Below are 24,535 nucleotides of genomic sequence, written 5' to 3' on the forward strand. Positions count from 1 at the left end.
AAATTGACAAAAAGTGTCAGTAAAGACTCAAATTGTTACAATATTTCTATTTCACATAAAAGTTGTTCTTTTTAACTTCTATTCATCAAAGAATCCTGGAAAAAACTGTATCAAGGTTTCCACAAAAATGTTGTTGATGTTGTTTTTGAGCACCAAATCAGCATATTAGAATTATTTCTGAAGGATCATGTGACACTGAAGACTGGAGTAATGATGCTGAAAACTCAGTTTTGCCATTAAAGGAATAAATAACAATGTAAAATATATATATATATATATATATATAAAAAGTTATTTTAAATTGTAATCTTATTTCACAATATTACTGTTTTTCCTGTATTTTTGATCAAATAAATGTTGTTGTTTAAAAACATTAAAACCCCCAAACTTTTAAAAGATAAATAAATATCTAGTTTGCTGTAAATAAATTATATTACATATCATTAAATCAGCCACTGGGCACTCTATATATTAATATTATATAGGCCACTGAAAAACCCATATGACAGTTTAATAATTAAGTACCATGGTATATATTAAATATCAATATTTTTCCACTAAATGTAATTCTTCAAACACTATTTCTTTAAAATGGGCAGTTCTGAATAATTATGTCCAAAATAATTGTTTAACAATTATTAAAGAATCATTTAGGTTGATTAGCCCTAGAAAACGTATTGTTTTTCTTAACATATTGGCAGTCTTTTGTTCTGTGTGGATGTATTTATAAATTCATTATTCGTATAATTTTATCATGGTTATTTTAAGCGGAGGATAACAGCTGCTTCACAACTAATTTGAAAGTTCTGTGTGACTCCCACTTTGGGGCAAAATGTGACATTTAAACGTAAATATTGGAGACACTTAACCCCAGTTTGTTCCAGGGGAACAGTGACTCGAGCGAGTTGGTTGGATAAGAGAATGTTTCTCACATCCTCACATCTCACTTCTATGTTTCAAGAAAGATGTGCTACCTGGTTCCATAGTCCACAACCACCCAGTCTTTGCCTGTGCCTGCGATGGCATCATGATGTTGGAAGAGACCGAGATTGCGTCTGGCTTCTGTCAGTAACTTGTAATTATCCACTGCAGGGTATTCACTGCGCCGGCCGTACTTCTGAATGTTGGCCAAGGTCAGAGAGTAGAGGACCTCAGCTGCCCTAAGGAAAAAAACATGAAGTGACATATGAAACTCCCTCCCTCGCAAGATCAAAAGTTCCCTCAAATCCGCACTGTTACAGGAATCCATCTAGCATGAAAATACATCCTGTATCAGGCTAATGTTCACATTACAGGAAAAGCGGGACAACAGTCTGGTTTGGACCCTGTTGTGTTGGGAGTGTCGGCCCACAATGGAGAACAACAATAAAACCAGAATCTCTTCACATTATGGTAACAACACAGGTGTCGTCTCTCTGAAGAATGACCTTCTCAAATGTTTTACAAGACATGGAAATCTATAGCTGGGCAAACCTCACAAAACCGGTTGGAAATGAGTCATATTTCACATACTTCACATCATCACATAGCCTTCACCATACCTAGAGATTGGCATGAGGTACTTTCCATAAGATCATCTCTCAATGCAAATCAAACTAGCTATTAGGCTAACTGAAATAAAACCATGCCAATCTCTAGGTATGGTGAATGCTATGTGATGATGTGGGGCTATTTTAATTCCAAAGGCCAAGGGAACTTTATCAGGATGCATAGTATCCTAAAAATTAATTAAAAAAAAAAACTTAAAAATAAAAATCTGCCTGCCTCTATGGGAATTTAACATAGGGGTGTACACACTTATGCACCATGTATTTTAAGGAAGAACATTTATTTATTTACGATACATTATTCATTCACAAAGAAAATTGGTGTCCTAAAAGGTTGGATTTTTCCTAATTTTTTAAATTAAGGCATTAAGTTCAATTTCCAAAATATGATTTTTTATTCCTCTTTTTAGTCAACTTTAGCATGGGTGTATTAACTTATGCATTGCACTGTATATGTTACCGGCAAAGTGTGAAATCCCGGTATTGTATAGAATGCCTAGGCAATGTATAGAATGCCTGATGGTTTTTGGCAAAAATACATTACGGTACCTAATTCTATACATTACCTAGGCATTCTATAGAATGCCGGATTACACACTTTGCCGGTAACATATATAATATATATATTTTTAAAACGTGGCATTGACATGTTTTCTTGAGATTCACTCAAAATTTGCCAGTTGTCTAAAAGGTTTTAGTGACATTTTATTGAAAACCAACACCTTCACGAAAACTACGACCTCTTACCTCTGTACATTTGCAAACTGGAGTAACATTTCACAATAATCCATAGTTTAAATGTATTTTTTTCAAATAGACCTTTGAAGTGAGATGAGCCTAAGTAGTTTCAGCAGATCAAAAAATGTCTTTATATGGTTCACAGACAGTAGTTATAAGATGAAAACTCAGTACATGCGACCTACATACCTCACATCAAACATACATCTGCTTTCTGCACCCGCAAGAACAGCCGAACACTTTAATAATTAATTAAACATGAAATGACCTTGGACTGAATATATCTAATCAATCTGCTGTGTGTCTGTGTGTGTGAAACTGAGCAGAGCTGAACAAAGTCCTATTTGCTGTGTGAAAGAAGCCATCGTGTAGAACGGGGGATAGTTTAGCAACTGCATACTGATGAAAACTGTCTCCTGCCTACATTTAGACGCCCATCAAAATGCAAATACTGTGTTAAATGGAGTTCTCCGCATCCGCAAGCTGAAGGTGTACCCAATCTATTCACTTGTGTGATCAAGTACAGCCGCCTTTGAGAGGACGGGGTATGCAGACATGCAATACAGTCAGTAAATGAGGACAAATTCATATCCTTATCACGATCTTGCACTAAACAATGAAATGCAGGCCAGCCACTGACATACACACACACACATACACACACATGGGAAATTTAAAAAGAACATGGTATATCAACAAAGATTGACAACTCCATAGTACATTTTCACTTAAAAAAAAAAACATGGAAGTTCCATAGTATGTTTTGTGGTTTGGGGGTTTAAATGTAGAGCTTTATTGCGGTGTTATTTAACCATTATTTATATCCTATTATAATGTTTATCAATATTTTCATTTTTGAATCACACTTTTTTATATTTTTGTGTTTGCTGTTCTATTTTAGTTTTGATTTTACATTTTTTTTTTTTTCAGTTTTAGTTGTAGTAATTTATTTCAGTTAATAGCCAGTTTTTCTAATTTAAGCATTTCATCTAATATTTAGATTGTATTTCATTTCAGTTTTATTTAACTGAATCAGCTCTACTGATTTGTGAAAAAAAAAAAACATCTGTGAAGGAGAATGTAGGGAAAAATCAATGTAGAAAATCAATATGTACCACTGTAATGTCTCATTATCTAGAACCGGGCCAATTAATGAGACCTGCAAAGACGTTTTAACAATTTCCTGCTATAAAAATAAATAAACGAAGAGCTATTTCTTTCAAATGCCACATATTAGTGATAATTTAACTTTATAAAGGGTTTTTACTAAATAAGATCAATTTTAATGTTTTCAGGGCCAATATCATGTTAGAAAGGTGTCAAAGAGTAAAATGAATAAAGCCCCCACACAAGATAAGGTGCCACAGTCAACGGTCACGGTCAAATAAATACTGAAGCCATTGAGCTGCTGGCTCAAAACCGGCTGCTTTAGTTTGTGGTGACCTTGTCACGGGGCTTCAGTCTTATCGTCACAACACAGACATGTGACCTTCAGCTTTGTGTGTTAGTTAGCAGCATACAGCCCAGGAAGAAAGAGACGGTAACGTCTGTTATCACAGAGCTCCTTTACCTATAGAAAGACTGTACAAGCACAGTGACCATGATCAGTTCGGGACTGTGTGAATATGAGTTTGAAAGTTCGAAAAAGGTTATGATATGCCATTAAAGACCTCATGAAATCAAATTAGAGTTATGGGGTTTTTGGTTAGGTCATCTGTATGCTAGTGTACTTCTAAAAGTTGACAAAACAAAAACCATAAAGACAAAAAAAAAAAACAGGATTAGACTTTGAATAAGCTGAATTTCCAGGTAATGTCATTCGTTTATACAATATGAATTGCAAATTTTTTTGCGCATATTAGTAAGCATTCTAAATGGTTGAAAATTTATTTTTTTATGTTAATTTTCAACTCGTGGTCTCGAAGGCAAATTAAGCCCAGCCATATGGAAATGGTTTCAGTTTTTGGACATTTAGACTGGCCAGAAATATTTATGCAGTGCATTTATGCAGATTTATGCAGTGCATTTGGGTTGTGTTCTTCAGATCTTCACTTTGGTGCAATGAATAAAAAAAAATTTGTGCTACATAGAGTATTATTAAAAGAAAAAAATGGCTTCCTATAAACTTTTACTAATTTTACAATGTGGTCAAATTTGTCACTGATCTTTTCTCTCGTGGACTTAAATTTAGTTTTACACCAGTTTATGTACTCGCTGAAGCCAAGTTTTTCCTGCATTTGGCACTTGACGAGTGTTAATGTAATGTGATTGTAGAGATTCATGCAGTGCATTTGGATTCAGTAAAGCGTACCGAAGATGTGATTCCAGTATTCTGTCCAAGCGTTTATAGAACGGCCGTGAGGTGAAGTATCCGCTCCAGTAGTGGTCGTCTCGATCCGCATACGTGAAAAAGTCTCCGCTTACCACAGGCAACGCCAACTGGCCGACGTTCATGCCATCCGGATCCATGCCAGTGCTTTTACGCAAGGCCTCGAAATAATCTGAAATGGTTCCAAACTGGGCCTGCAAAGAGAACGAAAAGAGGTATATAGCTAAATGTATATACAATGAATGTCTGAAAATATAAAAAGAGTTCAAACTGTGGCCAATTTAGAGTGACTTAAGCAAACACAGAAGCAAGACCTTGACGTGGAGCTCAGGGTGAGAATTCATGTAATCGAAGAGTTTCTGGTAGTTATCAAACTGTTGGTCCCATTCGACAGCTTCAGTGTAGCGGAAATCATCTCCAAGTGGTGCTAGCAACACCTTGGTCCGAAAAAGCTTGGATTTCTTCCTGTACTGGTCCAACAGCGTCTGAGCTCTAAACATGGAGAGACTAAACTAAGTGGAGGGAAATCTAAGTCTGATCTGATTCGAGGGAACGCTAATCCACAAACAATGACATGGAAAAAGGGACAAAAATTGTTATTCACTGAATCAGACTTTTTTCAAGACAACCATTGTTATTTCTAGGTCGTCACAAGTAAATAAGGTAGTTCCTAATGTCTGTGACTGGTGTGTATAGGTGTACCTCTCCTGTACGTTGTTGTGGGTGATGACCTGAGGAGGAATTCTCCACGGACAGCTGATTCTTCCTCCTGGCAGTCTTTTAAAGTCAAACTGGCAGCAGATCTTTGGGTCAGGACCACATGTATGGGGAACATCGTAGCTGTAGAATGGCATCATGTGACACAAAATGTCTGAACTTGAGTCCTGATCTGTTGGAATAAAAAACAAACGCAATTTTAAATTGACCAGTCTAAAGGTATGGCCACATTGGCAAAATTTCACCTAAAATTCCATCAATAAGTCCATTATCCACTGTTTGCTACCAACCAGAGTGACTTGAACACACCTTATGTGGTAATTACAACTTCCCAAAAATACGAACTTCCCAGGAGGACTTGAACACACATCAAATAGAAATTTAAAGCTAATAGTCTAAGGCTGCGTGTCCACCAAAGCGTTTTTAGTCAACTGAAAACGCCTAGCTGTGAGCGCTTGAGAGCGTTTTGGCAGAACCCTTCTCCACTGTGATTGGACGGTTGAGCAAAAAGTGACAGTGATGAGCGCTGCGTTCTACCCAAAGTTGAAGATTCTTCAACTCTCGGTGACTGGTATAAAACACTGAGCGTTCAGCGCTTCAGCGTGAAATAGACTCTCAGCGTCACTTTACACTCCTGGCGTTTTAAAAAACGACGCGCTCCAAAATACGCGAGCCGCAGCCACAGTCGCTTTAGTGGAAACACGGCCTAAAGGTGCAGCCCCATTGGCGAACAAAAAAGATCCATTGTCTATAATCAATAGTGTAGCAATGTATGAAGCACAGATCACACAGAAGTCACTTTCAAACCAAGAAGCTGTCTGTTGATCAACATGGCAAATTTGCGTGATCAACTTGAACCCTTTTGCGTAGTCTGAATAAGAAAATCTTGCCCTTACGTGAAATTGCCAATCGAGAATCCCAATTCCTATTGAAATGTCTGGATTTCACCCAGTAAAATTCACAGAACAACAGTATATTTGACAACAACCAAACACTAATACACTGCCCGGCCCAAAAAAATGTTGCGATGTTATTTCCATCAAGAAGTGCATCAATTTTTGGTCAAGATCTTGTATTGACAATGCAAGAGTCCAGCACTCTGTAAAGTCTCCTCCAGCACATCCCAAATACTTTCAATGAATTTAAGGTCTGGACTCTTCATGCTCGCTCCCAACCATTCTTTCACAATTTGAGCCTGATAAATCTTGACATTGTCATCCTGAAATAAGGCCATGATGTGTCTTCCTACATGGTTGTTTAAGAAATGAAAAGCTACACACTCCATCAATTAGGGTTAGAAGAGCTCTAGCCAAACCTATAACAACATGCTAGAAAAATAATAATAACTACAATAATGATCCAATCATATCCTCTTAAGCATTTGCAAATTTAAATCCAAACGGCGACTTTTTTCTTCTCTTTTTTTGGCAGGGCAGAATTTTAAACGTTATAATAAATAATAAATATGTAAAATAAAACAACTTGGTCCACCTCTGAAATGACTTCCGTTTTCCGCTGATGTTCCCCTCTCACTTTTGGGTCTTTTCCAAAAAATAAGTACGTAACACCCACTTACTTATGATACAACCAATTGCTGAAGCACAGAATCAAGTCCCAATTTTTCTATCACACACTGAAAATGTTTTGTTTACACATAATTCAGAGTGCGAATATGACCAACAACAAGAGTCCATCCATTTTCAGGGCAGCAAATTATGACCTGATCCACTAATGTCAAAATCCAATCATATTTAATTTGCAATAAAAATATTCAATTACCCATTCAGCACAGCATGTGCTCCAGAGTGACCTTCATAAAAGCTGTGTGAATTAATAATGCAAGATTTGCCTTTAAACAAGGGACCAGATGTGAAGCACAGAGTAGTCTGGCTGTCTGTTAAATGGTGATATATGGAATTACACTGAGTAGAAACTAATTCAGCCTGGCATAGAGTGCACGCTGTTGCAGCCAAATGAACTGTAATCATATTTGTTCAGCAGCGGCTACTGTCAGAGATCTAAGTTAGGAGTCCATTTTTCCAAGGGTTTTTAACACTAGCTCTGGGAAAAAAACATCGTATCCCAAACAGAAGCATGACACTGAACAGACAGACAACGGAAAACAATAGAAGCGATGTGGGAGGATATTTCCCCTGACTTCTCTTTTGTTTGATGTTCTGAGAAAAACTGGCTCCAATTCAGCCCTTGTATCGTTTTACTCATTTCCCTCAGCTCTTATTTTATATTCAAATCACTAGAGAACAAGTGCCAATGGAGCAACAAACAGCAGCTCCAAAAAACATATGAGAACACTTAAATACTTGAGTGTGAATGTCATTGCATGAGATAACAAAATCTCAAACCTAACAAATGCTGCTAAATCTTTTTTTCTTTTACATTGATTTGATCAAGATGATTCTTAGTGAATGTATGAAGTCAGTTCTCTGCAAGTTTGCACAAGAAACTTTTCCCTGCATAGTGAGAGATTAGTTGAAGGTTGTAGGGCTTACACTTAACATGAATTATTTACACCTGATGTTGTCTCACTAATAAGCACTCTCATAATGCAAACTAAAATACATGTTTTAAAATGCTTAGACATCATCAAGAAATTTAGGATACTTCATGTTTTAAATATTTTTTTATTTGAATAATTATTTGAATATTTAATATATAGCATATTTAGTTGAATTCATAACATTGAAAGAAGTTAGGTTTGTACTTCAGCAGTGTGGAAATAAACAAATGTACTGTGTTCAATTATTAAATAAATGAAACGTCATTAGGTAAGCTTTTGTAATACACGTTTGTTTCTTTTATCTCCTTCATCAGAATAACAGAGCAAACTAATTTACATTATAATAACACCAAAAATAACCAGTTACAAAAAGTCTTTGAAGTTTTAACCCTTAAATCCTTTGTTTTCATAACCGGTATGTATAATTTACACTATTTTTATGAAACCACAGACAGCATAATTGTGTCATTTACAGACTTTACAGTCTGGACTGTTCGTTTGCTCAAATCTGTTCATAATCTTAGCATACAACTTTTGGTTTTAATAATGTATTAGTAAATGTTGAAATTAACATCAAAATTAATGAATGCTTTAAAGGTGCATTGCGCAACATTTCATGTTAAAAATACCCGTTTTTCTAACCCATACATGCTTAAACAATTGCCTGATGGGCTGAATGAGCCCTTATCTGATCACTGCGATTGCCTCTATAATCCTGTACAGTAAAATAAATAAGAGGGATTCGGGTCGGAATTTGAGACTGAGCGTGACGTCATGCGCGTTCAGTTGCAGTGTTGCAGTTTCGCTTGTCGCCAGAGGGGGCATAGTTCTGCAAAAACTCAGAGACTTGCGCAATGCACCTTTAAAAGTATTTTTCATCGATAGCTCATTATAAGTAATGTAGTTAAGTTAGGGTTAATGCCCGACGAAGTGTCCATTGCCTCCGCCGAAGTCCATTAATACCTGACAATGGACACCTCGAAGGGCATTAACCCGCTTATACCATGGTCACTTGACAAATAACACATTTTTAAAACATTAGTTTATATTTTAATTAGTTTTACAATCGAAATCTAAAGTTTTTACAAACAATAACTTGGTTTCCCTGGTTACGCCTGACGGTTTATTTACTAGGTGTTCTCTATCACTTTTTAATGGACACCCTGCAGCCAATCAGAATCGAGTATTCACCCAGACCATGGTATAACTAATGTTAACTAATGGAACCTTATTGTGAAGTGTTACTAATAATCATTTTGTGCATTTACTTCTGCTTTAAAAGAAATAAATGCTACTTGGTTTGATATGTGAAGAGTGGCACAACTGTATCTCAGCAAGGTTGAGAAATTAGAGATATTTTTCTCTTTCATGATACAACATTTGACATGAGGTGTTCGAGTGAACTTGAACACTATCCACATGTATCTACACGCAGGATGTTATCAAATAATTATCCAGCCATAAATGATGAAATGCAGAAGGAGGAGTCCAGGGTGTAATGCACGGTCACTGCTCCATTATTATCATTCATTTAACCTGGCTTCCTGTGTGATAAGAGCTTTCTGAGCTCCATGCTTTTCTGTTTGATGAACTCAACCAACCTGAAAGCTGGGCTCAGTAGAGAGCAGAAAGTTTTCACGCATACAAATACTCAATCAGGAGAGCATCAACTGGACAAGCGATATCAACTCATCGCAGACCCACACAACACAACATCATACGATAGCTTCAAGCATGAGGTAGATCATTACGGCTCCTGTCAACATCTCAGTTTGTGGTTATCTTTCAGGGCGAGGGGCTGAATGACCTCCAGTGATGGAGATGTTTCTGGAACGAGAGTGAGCTTCCACTAGGCACAGATTGTGTTGGGTCCGTTACCAACTGCTTCAGGGCCAGCAGCTGTAGATGCTTCACAGAAAACTGGATTTATCTCACTTCGACCTCTATTTCTAAATCATGAGGCTAAATGTAACGAGCACCCCCTCCTACCCAGGTTTTAATCAACGTAATCGCTAAATAAAAGATGGATTCAATCAATGGGAAGTGTGAATGGCACCACAGAGCAGCTCATATGATTAGAACAGGCTCCTACAGAGATTTCCAATCAAACGTGTGAGGCCACTCTGACACACACGGAGACTTAAAGGGACAGTTCGACCAAAAATGAAATTGATGCCAACAATAAAAATGTGGTTAATTATAGTGACAATGAATGAAGAACTCACTATTTGTATATAGCCTTTTAATATATTAACAATGTAGAGACTGCAATATATTAACTATGAATAAACTAATAGTTTGCAAATGATTTGTAAGAACTTTATTACTGTATACTTGTTAAGTGTTACCCATCCTATTTGCTATTTTACAGAAAAACATCACGAATATTAAAGCACTGCATGAATGGACTTAAAACACTTTGTATAACTTCATTCTCTATTTCCTACATTAAGATCAGTTGCTCACCCCAGTTCTGTCTCCAGAAGAACTCTAGGGTCTTCTGGGAGGAGAAGTGTTTCTTCACTGTGTAGTGCACTCTCTGGATCAGCATGTTGGACAGACCGGCCTGTCTGAGCAGGTATGTCTGGGTAGGAGAGTGACCGAATGGATCCACAGCCCAGCCAGTCTTGGGTTTCACTCCTAACAAACAGAGGAGGAATACAATTTTAGGTTCAACGAACAAATGTATATAATTCAATAAATTATTTTTTTCTGCTTACTCTAAAGCATTACTGATGCATATAAATGAAAATTATTCAGTAATATTCTTCCTTGTGCTCATTTAATGAAAAACAGAATATAGAACATTCCATGATTATTTAACTAGATTTAAACTGTGTTTTACTTGATTGTATTTTACTGCTCTGATTGAAAGCCATCTGAACAATTATAGATATATTAATATACACTACCATTCAAATGTTTGGGATCAGGGTATTTTTTTTTTGTTGTTGAAAGAATTCATACTTTATTTTGCAAGGATGAACGGGATTTAAGGATTTATAATGTTACAGATTTCAATTTCAATTGCTGTTCCATTGAACTTTCTATTCATCAAAAAATCCTAAATAAATAAAAATTAAAAAGTATCACGGTTTACACAAAAATATTACGCGGGACAACTGATTTCAGTGATACTAATTATAAATGTTTTTTGAGCACCAAATCAGCATATTAAAAATGATTTCTGAAGGATCATGTGACACTCAAGACTGGAAAAATCACCACTGAAAATTCAGCTTTCCATCACAGGAATAAATTACATTTTAATATATATTAAAATAGAAAACAGTTATTTTAAATTTAAATAATATTTCACAAAATTACTGTTTCTACTGTATTTTATTACATAAATGCAGCTTTAGTGACCAAAATAGAATTCTATCAAACACACACACATACACACTCACAAAAAATCAAACTAAACCCAAACTTCTGAACAGTAGTGTAAATAGCGATTTTTTTTTTTTTTAGCTATATCTAGCTATATATATAGCTATATTTAGAAACAGCTAATACAATCATACACTTAAGTTAGAACTTGGTTAGGGTCCATTTTTAGTGTGTCTAAAAAAAAAAATCAGTGAATGTGAATCAGTAGAGCATTTACAACAGCTCTGAATATAAAATGAGGCGATTCTCAGAAAGGACTCATGGAACAGAGTAAAACCCAGGAGATTCAGGTAATCTTGAAAGGCATGTGTACCCTGAAGAGACCTGTGTTTATATTCATGAGTACATGAGAATGAGCAAACCTTAACAAGTGTTGTTTGAAATCCAAAGACTCATTGTAGAATCTGTCTCTACAATCAATCTATATCTGAGAAACCGGTCTACTGACAGCTGAGATATCAGGAGAGCAGATGGTAGAGTGGATGTGTAGTAATGAGAGCCAGGGCTATGCTCCATGTTTTAATACACTAATAATGAACATTGAAAAAAAAAATCTCCCAGAGGTCTTTGAGCCAATATGGGAAGCATACATATGTAGAGGAGCTAAAATTCCTTATAGTATTGCAGTTAAGAGGTTAAGCATTCTGGGTTTCACAACCCACATCTTGAGCTGAGGTTGATTCAGAATTTAAATAGGTCTGGAACAAGATATTGATACCCAATTCAACCTAGGACCGCCCACAGTCCCTTCGAACCGGAAAACTGGAAAGTTCTTTCTTGATATAACAGGTTATAATCTATTTGGCTGACTTTACATAACTTCTGGGTGTAAAAGTACAGAGCATTTATCATCAATCCATATGTTATGCAGCTAATAGATTTTATGTGGAGTTATCAACCAAAGTAAAAAAGCAATAAAATTTACATACCCAAATTTTTATCCAACCACTGGTGGCCTTCAACTAACTGATCAATCAATGCAAAGTAGTGAGCGTTGGCTTCATCAGGCATCACCCAGCCTCCTGTAGCCACCTCCAGCTGGCCGCTCTCTATAAGCCTGTATCAGAGAAAGAGAATGAATGAAACAGAAGGAGAGAAAAATCTTCTTAGCCAACATGAAACTGCATTCACAAACGCATTGTACTTCTGTAAGGATCAGATGCATCGGGAATTGATTCGACCATGAGGGTGTTTTCACACTAGATCTTTTGGTGCATGTCCTAGGTGTGTGTACGTACGCATGTGAGTGTGTTCTGCATTGGGGATGTTCTATGGTCTCATGCCTTCATTAGTGTGTGTGTTTCTTCTGCCAGATTTTTTATATTGTTTTGACAAATAAAATGGGAGTCAAATTGACCCGCGAAGGAAGGAGGTGTTACTATTTTTATTACAACATAAACTCCTCAAATCCAGTCCATTTTTAAAGTGTGATAAAAGTCCAAAGGTCTTGGATCACTCTGATGAACACTAAATTTGCAAAAAGAAATTAAAGAAAATACATTTTGGGTCAAAATGACCACAAGGCCTAGTTTTAGTCAAGAACACTTTGTACTAATTCGCTCCCTCGTTTTAGTTAAATCGTGGCCCTGTTGTACTAATTCATTCCCTAGGTTTAGTCCAATCATGGCCACTTTTTACTAATTCACTCCCTCATTTTAGTTAATGTACTATTAATACATTTCAATATTTGATTTAAAAAAAAAAATCATATATTTTATTAAAATTTTCTACATTGTGTACCAACCTAGGAATACAAAGAAAATATAGTGGCTCTCACCGCTCTATGTTAAGGGATGCCATATAGTTTGGAATTGGAAATGAGATTTGGACTCAAGGAACGTATCCTCTCCAGTTGTATGACATTAAACAATTCACCCAACCAAGCTTTGAAACATGGAGAGTCTGAACATTTACAGTTTAAAAGTATTGTTTTTTTTTTCACAAGAGTCAAGCACATCAATATGTCACGTTCACTACATTTCCCATCATCCTCCCTGGCCCTCACCTGCATGCTCTTCCTCTGTTCATTGTTTCTAGCCACTCCATCATTAGTTAATTCGGTTCAGCTGTATCTTGTTAGTTACTATGGTTACTGTCATTGTGTTAATTTGCCCCAGCTGTGTCTCGTTTCCCTGATCTGTTCTCTGTGTATTTAAGCCCTCTTTAAGGCTGCTTTCACACTGGGCTTGTTTGCTGTGATCAGAGTGTGTTTGTTCCCTTTGTTTCTTCCTGAACAAGACTGCGCACCCGAGTCCGTGTTGCTTTCACATTCACGTGAACCGCGGCACGGTTCAAGTGCAACCGAACTCAGACCACCTCCTCCAGGTAGTCTCGGGTTCGGTACCCCCAGTGCGCACCTGGGTCCACATGACAGCGTTCACAATAGCGATTTTTCATGCGAACTGTGCCCCGTTCCGAACTAAACTGCCAGTGTGAAAGCAGCCTTAGTTATTGTTGATGTGTGGTTATGTTTCCTGGTCTAATTTCTGAATTAAAGTCTCCTACTGAATCTCCTTCGTTGTGCGTTTGATCTTAACCACCTCATCCGTAACACAATAAAGGTCGTTTTTGAGAGTTTGGAAGAGTGTTTAATGTCTCAGAAGATCCGAGAATCACAACACCATGTTCTGGCTTAAACTCCTTTTGAAAAACTTCTGGGAAAAAAAAACTAATATGACACTCCAAAAATTAAACGGTTTGGGACAAAACCAAAACATGTGACAAAGAACCCTCCTCTGTTTTACATCTGTCGCAGACTGGATAAATAGAATTGTATATTTTACTCAATTTAGTTTTGGATTAATACAGTCTATGTACCACTTTAAACTGAATCAACTTGTGCCTCACATTTATTGAGCAGTCTTGCGTCTTCTTGAGACTTTCATTCCAGGTTTCATAGGACACTTCTTCATCAAAGTCCTTAGTCCAGGCTTCTTTTATATCATTTGTGTTTACAGGCAGATGGAAAGCATTTACACAGAGTGAAACCAAATGTCTAGAGCTAGGATTTACCAAAAAACATTGCTCAAATTTGTTAGACTTTGGTTTGTCAATAAATTGTGGAATAACCATTTGAACACAATGTCTCCCTTATAGATAACGAAAAAAGTTGGAACCTGGGAGATTAAATGCAGATTACAATTGATTCAAATATGCAAATGTACCATCTATATAAAGATCCCCAATAGACATCAGGCCTTTGCTTTTCCATTCAGATAGGACACGAGATTTTGACGATTTGCTTTTGGTTTTATTACATCGCAATGAATAAAACCTCGGTCTAGCTGAGAGGGTTTAAATATGTGATTGTTATCAAAGGGTTTTAATGATTTAATATTCTTAATGAATTTTTAATTACTAAATTGGTCCCAATTAGTTTTGATGAGGGAGACACTTTGGAAAAATGTAAAACTTGGAGACAAGATGTTGTTAGAGACAATGCCTCTACCCTAAGCCATAGAGGATCAGCCACAGAGAAAGTTTCACCAAAGTTTCACTTCTGCCAATAAAATAAAGCCCTGGCATTTGCTGCCCAATAGTAAAATTTGAACACTGGGAGACCTAGGCCTCCCATCTGGGTGGGTTTCTGTGAGTGCGTTTTTGCTATTCGGGGGGTCTTGTAAGCCCAAATAAACGGTACGATAATTGACTCAAGCTTGAAAAAAGATACAGGTATATAAATCGGCATATTTTGAAAAAGGTAGAGGAATTGTGGTAAAGTGACCATTTTATTTGCATTAATTTTGCCAATCACAGATAGCAGAAGGAGCCTCCACCGCTCTCTGTTATCTTTTAATTTTTCAATCCTAGCTAAAAACAATTATTTAAATATTTGCTTAGGGATCTTTGGAACCACATGCCAAGGTATGTAAAGTCGTCTTCGAATATTTTGAAAGGCAAGGGACCAACCTGGCTGAGATTTGTGTGTCTAGCAAGTGACATAAACTCGCTTTTGGACCAGTTAATAGTATACCTGGAGATTTTGCCAAAGGCATTAATATAATCAAGTAAATGGGGAACTGATTTGGCTGGATCAGAAAGATATATTAAAAGATCAGCAGCATATAGACTAACCAAAGCTTTCTCATTTCCAATCTTTATTCCATGTATATGTGGGTGACTTCTGACCCCCACTGCTAGTGGTTCCAACGCAATATCAAAAAGAAGAGGAGAAAGAAGATCTCCTTGCCTAACTCCTCGATAAAACTCAAAGGGGTTAGATTTGTTAGAGTTCGTCAGAATGGATGAATGAGGACATAAAAAAAAGTGCTCAAGCGCTTTTAGCATGAAAGGCCACTCTATTTGATCAAACGTCTTTTGGGCATCTAGTGAAACGATCGCTCCTGAGGCTTCCTAACCAAAAATCTTTATAAAGAATATTAAGAAGGAGACGAACATTGCAAAGGGAAAAATAACCTGGTATGAACCCAGTTCGGTCTGGGTGTACTATTGTTGAGATATGTTTTCCAAGTCACTTTTGTAATCACCTGATCCACGTTAAGAAGCGATATAGGTCTATGATTGGCTGGGTCAGTGTCGTTTTTTCCTTTCTTTAATGGAACACAAATATTGGCCTCATATAATGAATTGGGGAGTCTGCCATTGTTATATGAGTCACTGATCATTCTCAATAAGTAAGGGGCTAGTTTTAAAAAGATTATTATTAAATCACATCCAAAGCCATCTGGACCTGGTGCTTTGCCAGATGGAAAGGGCTTGATGGCCTTTGAGATGTCTGCTTTAGAAAGTGAACGTTCTAGGTCTTTTTTTGCAATGTAATTGAGGAAAATTAAGACTATCAGTTTGATTTTTTGAGTTGCCACTTCATGTCCAATGTAAAATCTGGGTCCTGAAGGAAAACCAGTTAAGAACCACTGACTCAATTGTGGAAGAATCAGATGAAGACGTTAATACCATTTGATAAAAGACTATGAAGACCATTTTTTTTTACTTTAGAATAGCATGCGCTATAACACCAGAAACGTATACAATATCCATTTTGATGAATTTAAAGCTTTGAAGAGTACAAAGGAGCTGAAAATGTTTCACCACTGCAACCTCATCGACAGCATTTCTTCAGGGTTTTCACTACAAAGCACTTTCTTCACATATGCAGCATTACACACAGTAACCTACATTTTTTTTTATATTTTCAGATTTATTGAGCTTTGCCGCTGCAAACTAATTATTTTCTTGAACAGAGAGCAGACACCTTGGGTAATGGCATCCCTTATTAGAAGTAGACTTCTCCAGGCCTGATTGCTAGTCAGCAGCTTTTCTCTGTAATGCTGAATATTTCAGCTGTGAATCGTATAGCGTGGCCCTCTGGAGGCCAGTAATAAGAGCGGCGCTAGCAAAACCAAGAGCACTAGCTCAGCACGTAACTGACAGAAACTCTCAAAATTACTTTGAAAAATGGTCTGCTATTCTCGAATCAATCACTGGCCAAGAGAAAAATCCACTGGGCGGCAGTGATTAGATCCTTCATTAAAGTCAACATGAATTCAAAAACTACCCTATTCACTTTCTTTATACATATTCCTGGTCTTATTCATACACGTCCCTAGTCTTACTGTGCACAATGCAATGCATGTTTTTAAAAAAATGCAATGCATACCAAGTAATGGATGAAGAGCATCATTTTAAGTTGACCCTACTATGACCCTTTCTCCATCATTTAAGATGTATTTGGTTCATTTCAGACTACAGCTGCAATTTAGACCACAGAATATGAGTTTCTAAATGCTTCCTATATCAAGTTTAATGTTGCCAGGGAATAAAATTGAGGTTCAGGTGAGGTTAGACCAATTTGAAAATATGTTGACATACTCTTCGATTAGCAGCATATGAAATCTTTGAAAAGTCTCATTCCCAATACTCCAAATTATATATGCCAGCATAGATTGGAATTTATGGACTTATCTGCAGTTCCCATTTTCTTGAGCAGACTCTCAAGCACAGACAACTTGATTTATTCTGAAGATACACCTCCATGTATGTGGCAGTAAAAGAAATTGAATCATTATGCTAGACCTTGATTCGGCTGATATAAAATGAAATAAAACCTGCTCATGCCTGCCAAAAATCTTGATTTGGAGTCAGCCAAGGCCTTCTTGGAAATAAATGGGGGGGGGGGATGAGGGGGGTGTTTGAGGGGGCAAATGTTCAAAAAGAATAGAGCTTGCTTGCTTCAAACTCTTTCTGTGCATCAAATCAATAATGAATAAATATTGGTGTTGGATTTTTCATTTGACTTCAGTCTTCACCTCAGGCCGTTTTGAAAGATGCTCTAATTGGAATTCAAACCCACAGCAGAATTGTTTATTACATTTCCACATGGCATTTGTGTCTTTTCCCAAGGCTAGTTCAACAATGAACACGACCAGTTTTGTATATTTGACATGCATTTATAGCCCAAAGTTTGGAAATATTACAACCTTTCAATGTCTTTGAAAGAAGTCTCTTATGCTCACCAAGGCTGCATTTATTTCCTCAAAAAATACAGTAAAAACAGTAATATTGCAAAATATTATTTTAAATTAAAAGAACAGTTTTTTGAATATACATTTGAATATATTTTAAAATGATTTAATTCTGTGATGGCAAAGCTGAATATGCAGCATTAGTGCTCCAGATCCATCAGAAATCATTCTAATACGCTGATTTGGTGCTCAAGAAACAATTATCAATGTTGAGAACAGCTGTGCTGCTTAACATTTTTGTGGAAATGGTGATACTTTTTTACTTGTTTACTTTTTTTCCCCTCCTTGAACTGCCACCTTACCGTGGTGGAGGGGTTTGAGTACCCGAATGAACCTAGGAGCTATGTTGTCTGGGGCTATATGCCCCTGGTAGGGTCTCCCAAGGCAAACAGGTCCTAGGCGACGGGTCAGACTAAGAGCGGTTCAAAACCCCTTATGATGCCCAAAAAAAGGAGGACCGTGACGTCGCCCGGTATGGCGCAGCCGGGGCCCCACCCTGGAGCCAGGCCGGGGGTTGGGGCTCGTATGCGAGCGCCTGGTGGTCGGGCCTCCCCCCATGGGGTCCGGCCGGGCTCAGCCCGAAGGAGTGACATGGGGCCACCCTCCCGTGGACCCACCACCTGCAGGAGGGACCGTAAGGGGCCGGTGCTAAGTGGATCGGGCGGCAGTCGAAGGCGGGAGCCTAGACAACCCGATCCCTGGACGCGGAATCTAGCTCTAGGGACATGGAATGTCACCTCTCTGGCGGGGAAGGAGCCTGAGCTTGTGCGTGAGGTTCAGAGATTCCGACTAGAGATAGTTGGGATCACCTCTACGCACGGCTTGGGCTCTGGAACCACACTCCTCGAGAGAGGATGGACTCTTCACCACTCTGGAGTTGCCCATGGTGAGAGGCGGCGGGCTGGTGTGGGTTTGCTTATAGCCCCCCAGCTCAGCCGCCATGTGTTGGAGTTCACCCCGGTGAACGAGAGGGTCGCTTCCCTACGCCTTCGGGTCGGGGATAGGTCTCTCACTGTCGTTTGTGCTTACGGGCCGAACGGCAGTGCAGAGTACCCAGCCTTCTTGGAGTCTCTGGGAGGGGTGCTGGAAAGTGCTCCGACTGGGGACTCCATCGTTTTACTGGGGGACTTCAACGCCCACGTGGGCAGCGACAGTGACACCTGGAGGGGCGTGATTGGGAGGAACGGCCCCCCTGATCTGAACCCGAGTGGTGTTCTGTTATTGGACTTCTGTGCTAGTTACAGCTTGTCCATAACGAATACCATGTTCAAGCATAAGGGTGTCCATCAGTGCACATGGCACCAGGACACCCTAGGCCAGAGGTCGATGATCGACTTTGTGGTCCTTTCATCCGACCTCCGGCCGTATGTCTTGGACACTCGGGCGAAGAGAGGGGCGGAGCTGTCAACTGATCACCACCTGGTGGTGAGTTGGATCCGATGGCAGGGGAGGAAGCTGGACAGACTCGGCAGACCCAAACGTACTGTGAGGGTCTGTTGGGAACGTTTGGCCGAATCTCCTGTCAGAGAGATCTTCAACTCCCACCTCCGGCAGAGCTTCGACCAGATCCCGAGGGAGTCTGGAGATATTGAGTCCGAGTGGACCATGTTCTCCACCTCCATTGTCAACGCGGCCACTCGGAGCTGTGGCCGTAAGGTCTCCGGTGCCTGTCGAGGCGGCAATCCCCGAACCCGGTGGTGGACACCGGAAGTAAGGGATGCCATCAAGCTGAAGAAGGAGTCCTATCGGGCCTGGCTGGCTTGTGGGACTCCTGAGGCAGCTGATGGGTACCGACGGGCCAAGCGGACTGCAGCCCGGGTGGTTGTGGAGGCAAAAACTCGGGCCTGGGAGGAGTTCGGTGAGGCCATGGAGAAGGACTATCGGTCGGCCTCGAAGAGATTCTGGCAAACCGTCCGGCGCCTCAGGAGGGGGAAGCAGTGCCCTACCAACGCTGTTTACAGTGGAGGTGGGCAGCTGTTGACCTCGACTGGGGATTTCACCGGACGGTGGAAGGAATACTTTGAGGATCTCCTCAATCCCGCCGTCACGTCTTCCATTAGGGAAGCAGAGGCTGAGGGCTCGGAGGCGGACTCGTCCATCACCCAAGCTGAAGTCACCGAGGCAGTCAAGAAACTCCTCGGTGGCAAGGCACCGGGGGTGGATGAGATCCGCCCTGAGTACCTCAAGTCTCTGGATGTTGTGGGGCTGTCTTGGCTGACACGCCTCTGCAACATCGCGTGGCGGTTGGGGACAGTACCTTTGGACTGGCAGACCGGGGTGGTGGTCCCTCTTTTCAAGAAGGGGGATCGGAGGGTGTGCTCCAACTATAGGGGGATCACACTTCTCAGCCTCCCTGGGAAAGTCTATGCCAGGGTACTGGAGAGGAGAATCCGGCCGATAGTAGAACCTCGGATTCAGGAGGAACAGTGTGGTTTTCGTCCCGGTCGTGGAACACTGGACCAGCTCTATACCCTCTACAGGGTGCTGGAGGGCTCATGGGAGTTTGCCCAACCAATCTACATGTGCTTTGTGGATTTGGAGAAGGCATTCGACTGTGTCCCTCGCGGCGGCCTGTGGAGGGTGCTCCGGGAGTATGGGGTCCGGGGCCCTTTGCTAAGGGCTATCCGGTCCCTGTATGACCGGAGCAGGAGCTTGGTTCGTATTGCCAGCAGTAAGTCAGACTTGTTCCCGGTGCGTGTTGGACTCCGGCAGGGCTGCCCTTTGTCGCCGGTTCTGTTCATAATTTTTATGGACAGAATTTCTAGGCGCAGCCAGGGGCCGGAGGGGGTCGGGTTTGGGGACCACACGATTTCATCTCTGCTCTTTGCGGATGATGTTGTCGTGTTGGCTTCATCAGACCAGGACCTCCAGCATGCACTGGGACGGTTTGCAGCCGAGTGTGAAGCGGCTGGGATGAAAATCAGCACCTCCAAGTCCGAGGCCATGGTTCTCAGTCGGAAAAGGGTGGCTTGCTCGCTTCAGGTTGGTGGAGAGCTCCTACCTCAAGTGGAGGAGTTCAAGTATCTTGGGGTCTTGTTCACGAGTGAGGGAAGGATGGAACGGGAGATTGACAGGCGGATCGGTGCAGCTTCTGCAGTAATGCGGTCCCTGTACCGGTCTGTCGTGGTAAAGAAGGAGCTGAGCCGCAAGGCGAAGCTCTCGATTTACCAGTCAATCTACGTTCCTACTCTCACCTATGGTCATGAGCTGTGGGTCATGACCGAAAGGACAAGATCCCGGATACAAGCGGCCGAAATGAGCTTTCTCCGCAGGGTGGCTGGGCGATCCCTTAGAGATAGGGTGAGAAGCTCGGTCACTCGGGAGGAGCTCAGAGTAGAGCCGCTGCTCCTCCACATTGAGAGGGGTCAGTTGAGGTGGCTCGGGCATCTTTTCCGGATGCCTCCTGGACGCCTTCCCGGGAAGGTGTTCCGGGCATGTCCCACCAGGAGGAGACCCCGGGGAAGACCTAGGACACGCTGGAGAGACTATGTCTCCTGGCTGGCCTGGGAACGCCTCGGTGTCCCACCGGAAGAGCTGGAGGAAGTGTCTAGGGAGAGGGAAGTCTGGGCATCCCTGCTTAGACTGCTGCCCCCGCGACCCGGCCCCGGATAAGCGGTAGAAGATGGATGGATGGATGGATGGATGGTGATACTTTTTCAGAATTCTTTGAGTAATAGAAAGTTCAATTCAATTCAAAGTTCAGCATTTATTTGCATTTATTTAATAGAAATCTTTTGTAACATTAGAAATGTCTTCACTGTCACTTTTGATCGATTTATTGCATCCTCTATGAATAAATGTATTAATTTCCCTCTTTTTTTATCTTACCACAAAACTTTTGATGGTATCATGGTTACCACAAAAATGTTAACACCAAAAACTGTTTTCAACATTGATTAAAAAAAGAATAAGAAATATTTCGTGAGCAGCAAATCATCATATTAGAAGGATTTCTGAAGGATCATGTTGACACTGAAGACTGGAATAACGATGCTGAAAATTCAGCTTTCAATCATAGGAATAAATTACATTTTTAAATGTATTAAAATAGAAAATAATTATTTTAAATTGTAATAATATTTCACAATATTCCTGAATTATTATAATAATATCACAATATTACTGAATATTTAATTTCTGATTAAATAAATGCAGATAAATTGTGAGCAAAATTTTGACAGGTACTGTATACCTTTTGAAAAGTTTACATTGAAGAAAATGGTTATAAAAAAATAAATGTATACTATAATCTATGTTTGGTATCTTTATCATCATTAAAACATAATTTGTTTGTATCAATGTCTGGAATTAATTTTGTTGTTGTTTCATTTTTGCGCATAAACCGTCACCTGAGATCTAGGCAATGAAGTACAAACTTTGAGCTTAATTAAAATGGGACCAAAAGCACAATGGAGTCCAAAACTCCTCAACATCTTGCTTCCACCAGACCTGTGTGTGAACACTGCAATTAATGAATCCATAAATTACACCAACACATGAGGATGGAAGGATATTAACAACAGACAACAGCCTCACCTCCTGACAGCATCTCGTTTCTGCTCGTCGATGCTGTCCCACCATTTTGCAAAATATGAGATCTCAGACCAGATCATTTTTCGCCGATTGTCTTCATGTAGTTTCACCACCATGTTGTTGAGAATGTGTTGCGTCTGGTCTCGATAGTAGTCATCGAATGTCTTCAACCAGCCTGAGAAAAACATCACATAAATTTGTAACAGAGGTTGCTGAGATTGTTATTAATGATGACTTGATATTTAAAATGGTTTTAACTGAAAAAATTCTGTCATCATTTATTCACTCTCATTTCATTCCAATTCTTTCTTTTGTGGAACAGAAAATGAAATGTTTAGCAGAATGTTCGTGCTATTAAATGACAGTGGATGGGGATCGGGAACAGCCAAAGTCACCGTTCATTTACATTGTATGGAAAAGAACAGCTTGGATATTCTGCAAAATATCTCATGACAGAATATGCTAATCAATGTCTAGAAGATAGTTAACTGACATCAGCTGCATAAATTCTGCAACTAACCATTCAGAAATGTTGTCACTTCTTCTTGAGTCTCTCCATCTTTCTGACTCCGGTTTGAACATAAAAGGCTAAAAGTTTAGAAATTTTCAGTGCATGTCTGTGTGAGGTAAAACGACACGAGCTGTTGAAGCTCCGCCCTCTGTGCCAGGAGCAGCAGCTCATTTGCATTTAAAGGGACAGACACAAAAACCGTGCGTTTTTGCTCATCCTCAAAAAGTGACAACTTTAACATGCTATATAAAAATATCTGTGAGGTATTTTGAGCTAAAACTTCACATACACACTCTGGGGACATCAAAGACTTATTTTACATCTTGTGAAAAGGGCATTATACCACCCCTTTAAATTGGGGTGTGAAACAAAAAAGCATTATGGTATCAGCATGTTTTAGGACAAGTATCATTACCATTATAGTATTATTTGAGGTAACATGAAAATGCCATGGTATATGAATACGTTACTCAATCATTGATATATTTCATGGTATAAAAAACAAAAGTTTGAGGTTGCTCGTCAAGGCTGCATTTATTTACCAAAAATACAGTCAAAACAGTAATATTGTGAATTTTTTATACAAATTAAATGAACATTTTTCAATATTTCTTTTTTTATCTTTTTTTTATCTTTTTAAATGTCAGCTTTGTGCAATGGCAAAGCTGAGTTTTCAGCATCATTACTCCAGTCTTTAGTGGCACATGAATGATCCTTCAGAAATAATTCTAATATGCTGATTTGGTGCTCAAGAAACATTTCTTATTATAATCAATGTTGAAACAGTTGTGCTGCGTAATATTCAGGATCTGATCATTTTGATTTGATACACTTAAAGTTCAAAAGAACAGTATTTATTTGAAAAATATTTTTTGTAACAATGCAAAATTAGCAATTTACATCTTTGTGTCACTACAGACACAACATATATAATGTATAATATAACTATTATAACTGTACCTTTTTACAGTAGCTCTAGCACGACCTTGTGTCAGTACCTCAGAATTGATCAATTTTACAAGCTCAGATTAACGAGCAATTCAAGTTTGAAGTTTTAAATAAACACTGGCAAATATTTAAAAGTGAAGTGTGTAATTTATGCACCACAATAGGAACCAAACGAAATTGCAAACAAAAGGAGATTTCACAAACACTCCCAGTCTTCAAATGTTTATACAAACTTACACCCAGCAAACAGACACACCCACTTTACTAATACTTAATGATATTTTTAATCCCACATGAAATGTACATGAACATGAAATGACTCAAACATTATTGAGCAAACTAATCCTAATAACTAAACAGAGATGTACTTGCAGCTGTCCAAACACCTTTTAGTGCTTTATTTTAGGCAACGACATAAGCAACCGACCGTAACTGACAGCTGCTATTCATCCTTTACCAGAAACCAACACTTGACACCAAACAGGAAAAACAACATGACCTTCCAGTTTTCCCACAAAGCAGTGGTTTATGGTTTATCTTGAGGGGACTTAACCAGTTGCTGTCCAACTAAATTCTAATAAATACAGTATAATTACATAAATATAAATTTAAAGTTGATTATGAATTAAATGCAAGTCTGTTTTTGCAGGGAAATGTTGACAAAAACAGGACAGACAGGTCAGGTTACCAAACACACCAACAATGAGCATGTTTACATGCACACCAAAAAGGACCTGATTTACCAGTTTACATGCAAATCAATAACTTGTTGGCAATGCAATTAAACCATGTTTACAAGAAGAAAAAAAATAGGTTATT

General features: G+C 39.2%; 1 protein-coding gene across 2 annotated transcripts in view; it reads right to left on the reverse strand.

The window, feature by feature from the left end:
- The window catches only part of man2a1 (mannosidase, alpha, class 2A, member 1), a 64,660-nt gene that overhangs the window by 27,560 nt on the left and 12,565 nt on the right, over nt 1–24,535 (reverse strand). For both annotated transcript variants that reach the window (XM_081367061.1, XM_081367062.1), the window contains exons 4-10: nt 22,261–22,432; nt 12,172–12,299; nt 10,316–10,489; nt 5,317–5,503; nt 4,929–5,106; nt 4,597–4,808; nt 975–1,160 (exon numbers count right to left, since the gene is read on the reverse strand). In XM_081367061.1, the coding sequence (XP_081223187.1) occupies nt 975–1,160; nt 4,597–4,808; nt 4,929–5,106; nt 5,317–5,503; nt 10,316–10,489; nt 12,172–12,299; nt 22,261–22,432 (1,237 nt within the window). The remainder of the gene's footprint in view (nt 1–974; nt 1,161–4,596; nt 4,809–4,928; nt 5,107–5,316; nt 5,504–10,315; nt 10,490–12,171; nt 12,300–22,260; nt 22,433–24,535) is intronic.

Source organism: Scardinius erythrophthalmus (genome assembly GCF_964197995.2).
Source record: "Scardinius erythrophthalmus genome assembly, chromosome: 5".
NCBI lineage: Eukaryota > Metazoa > Chordata > Actinopteri > Cypriniformes > Leuciscidae > Scardinius > Scardinius erythrophthalmus.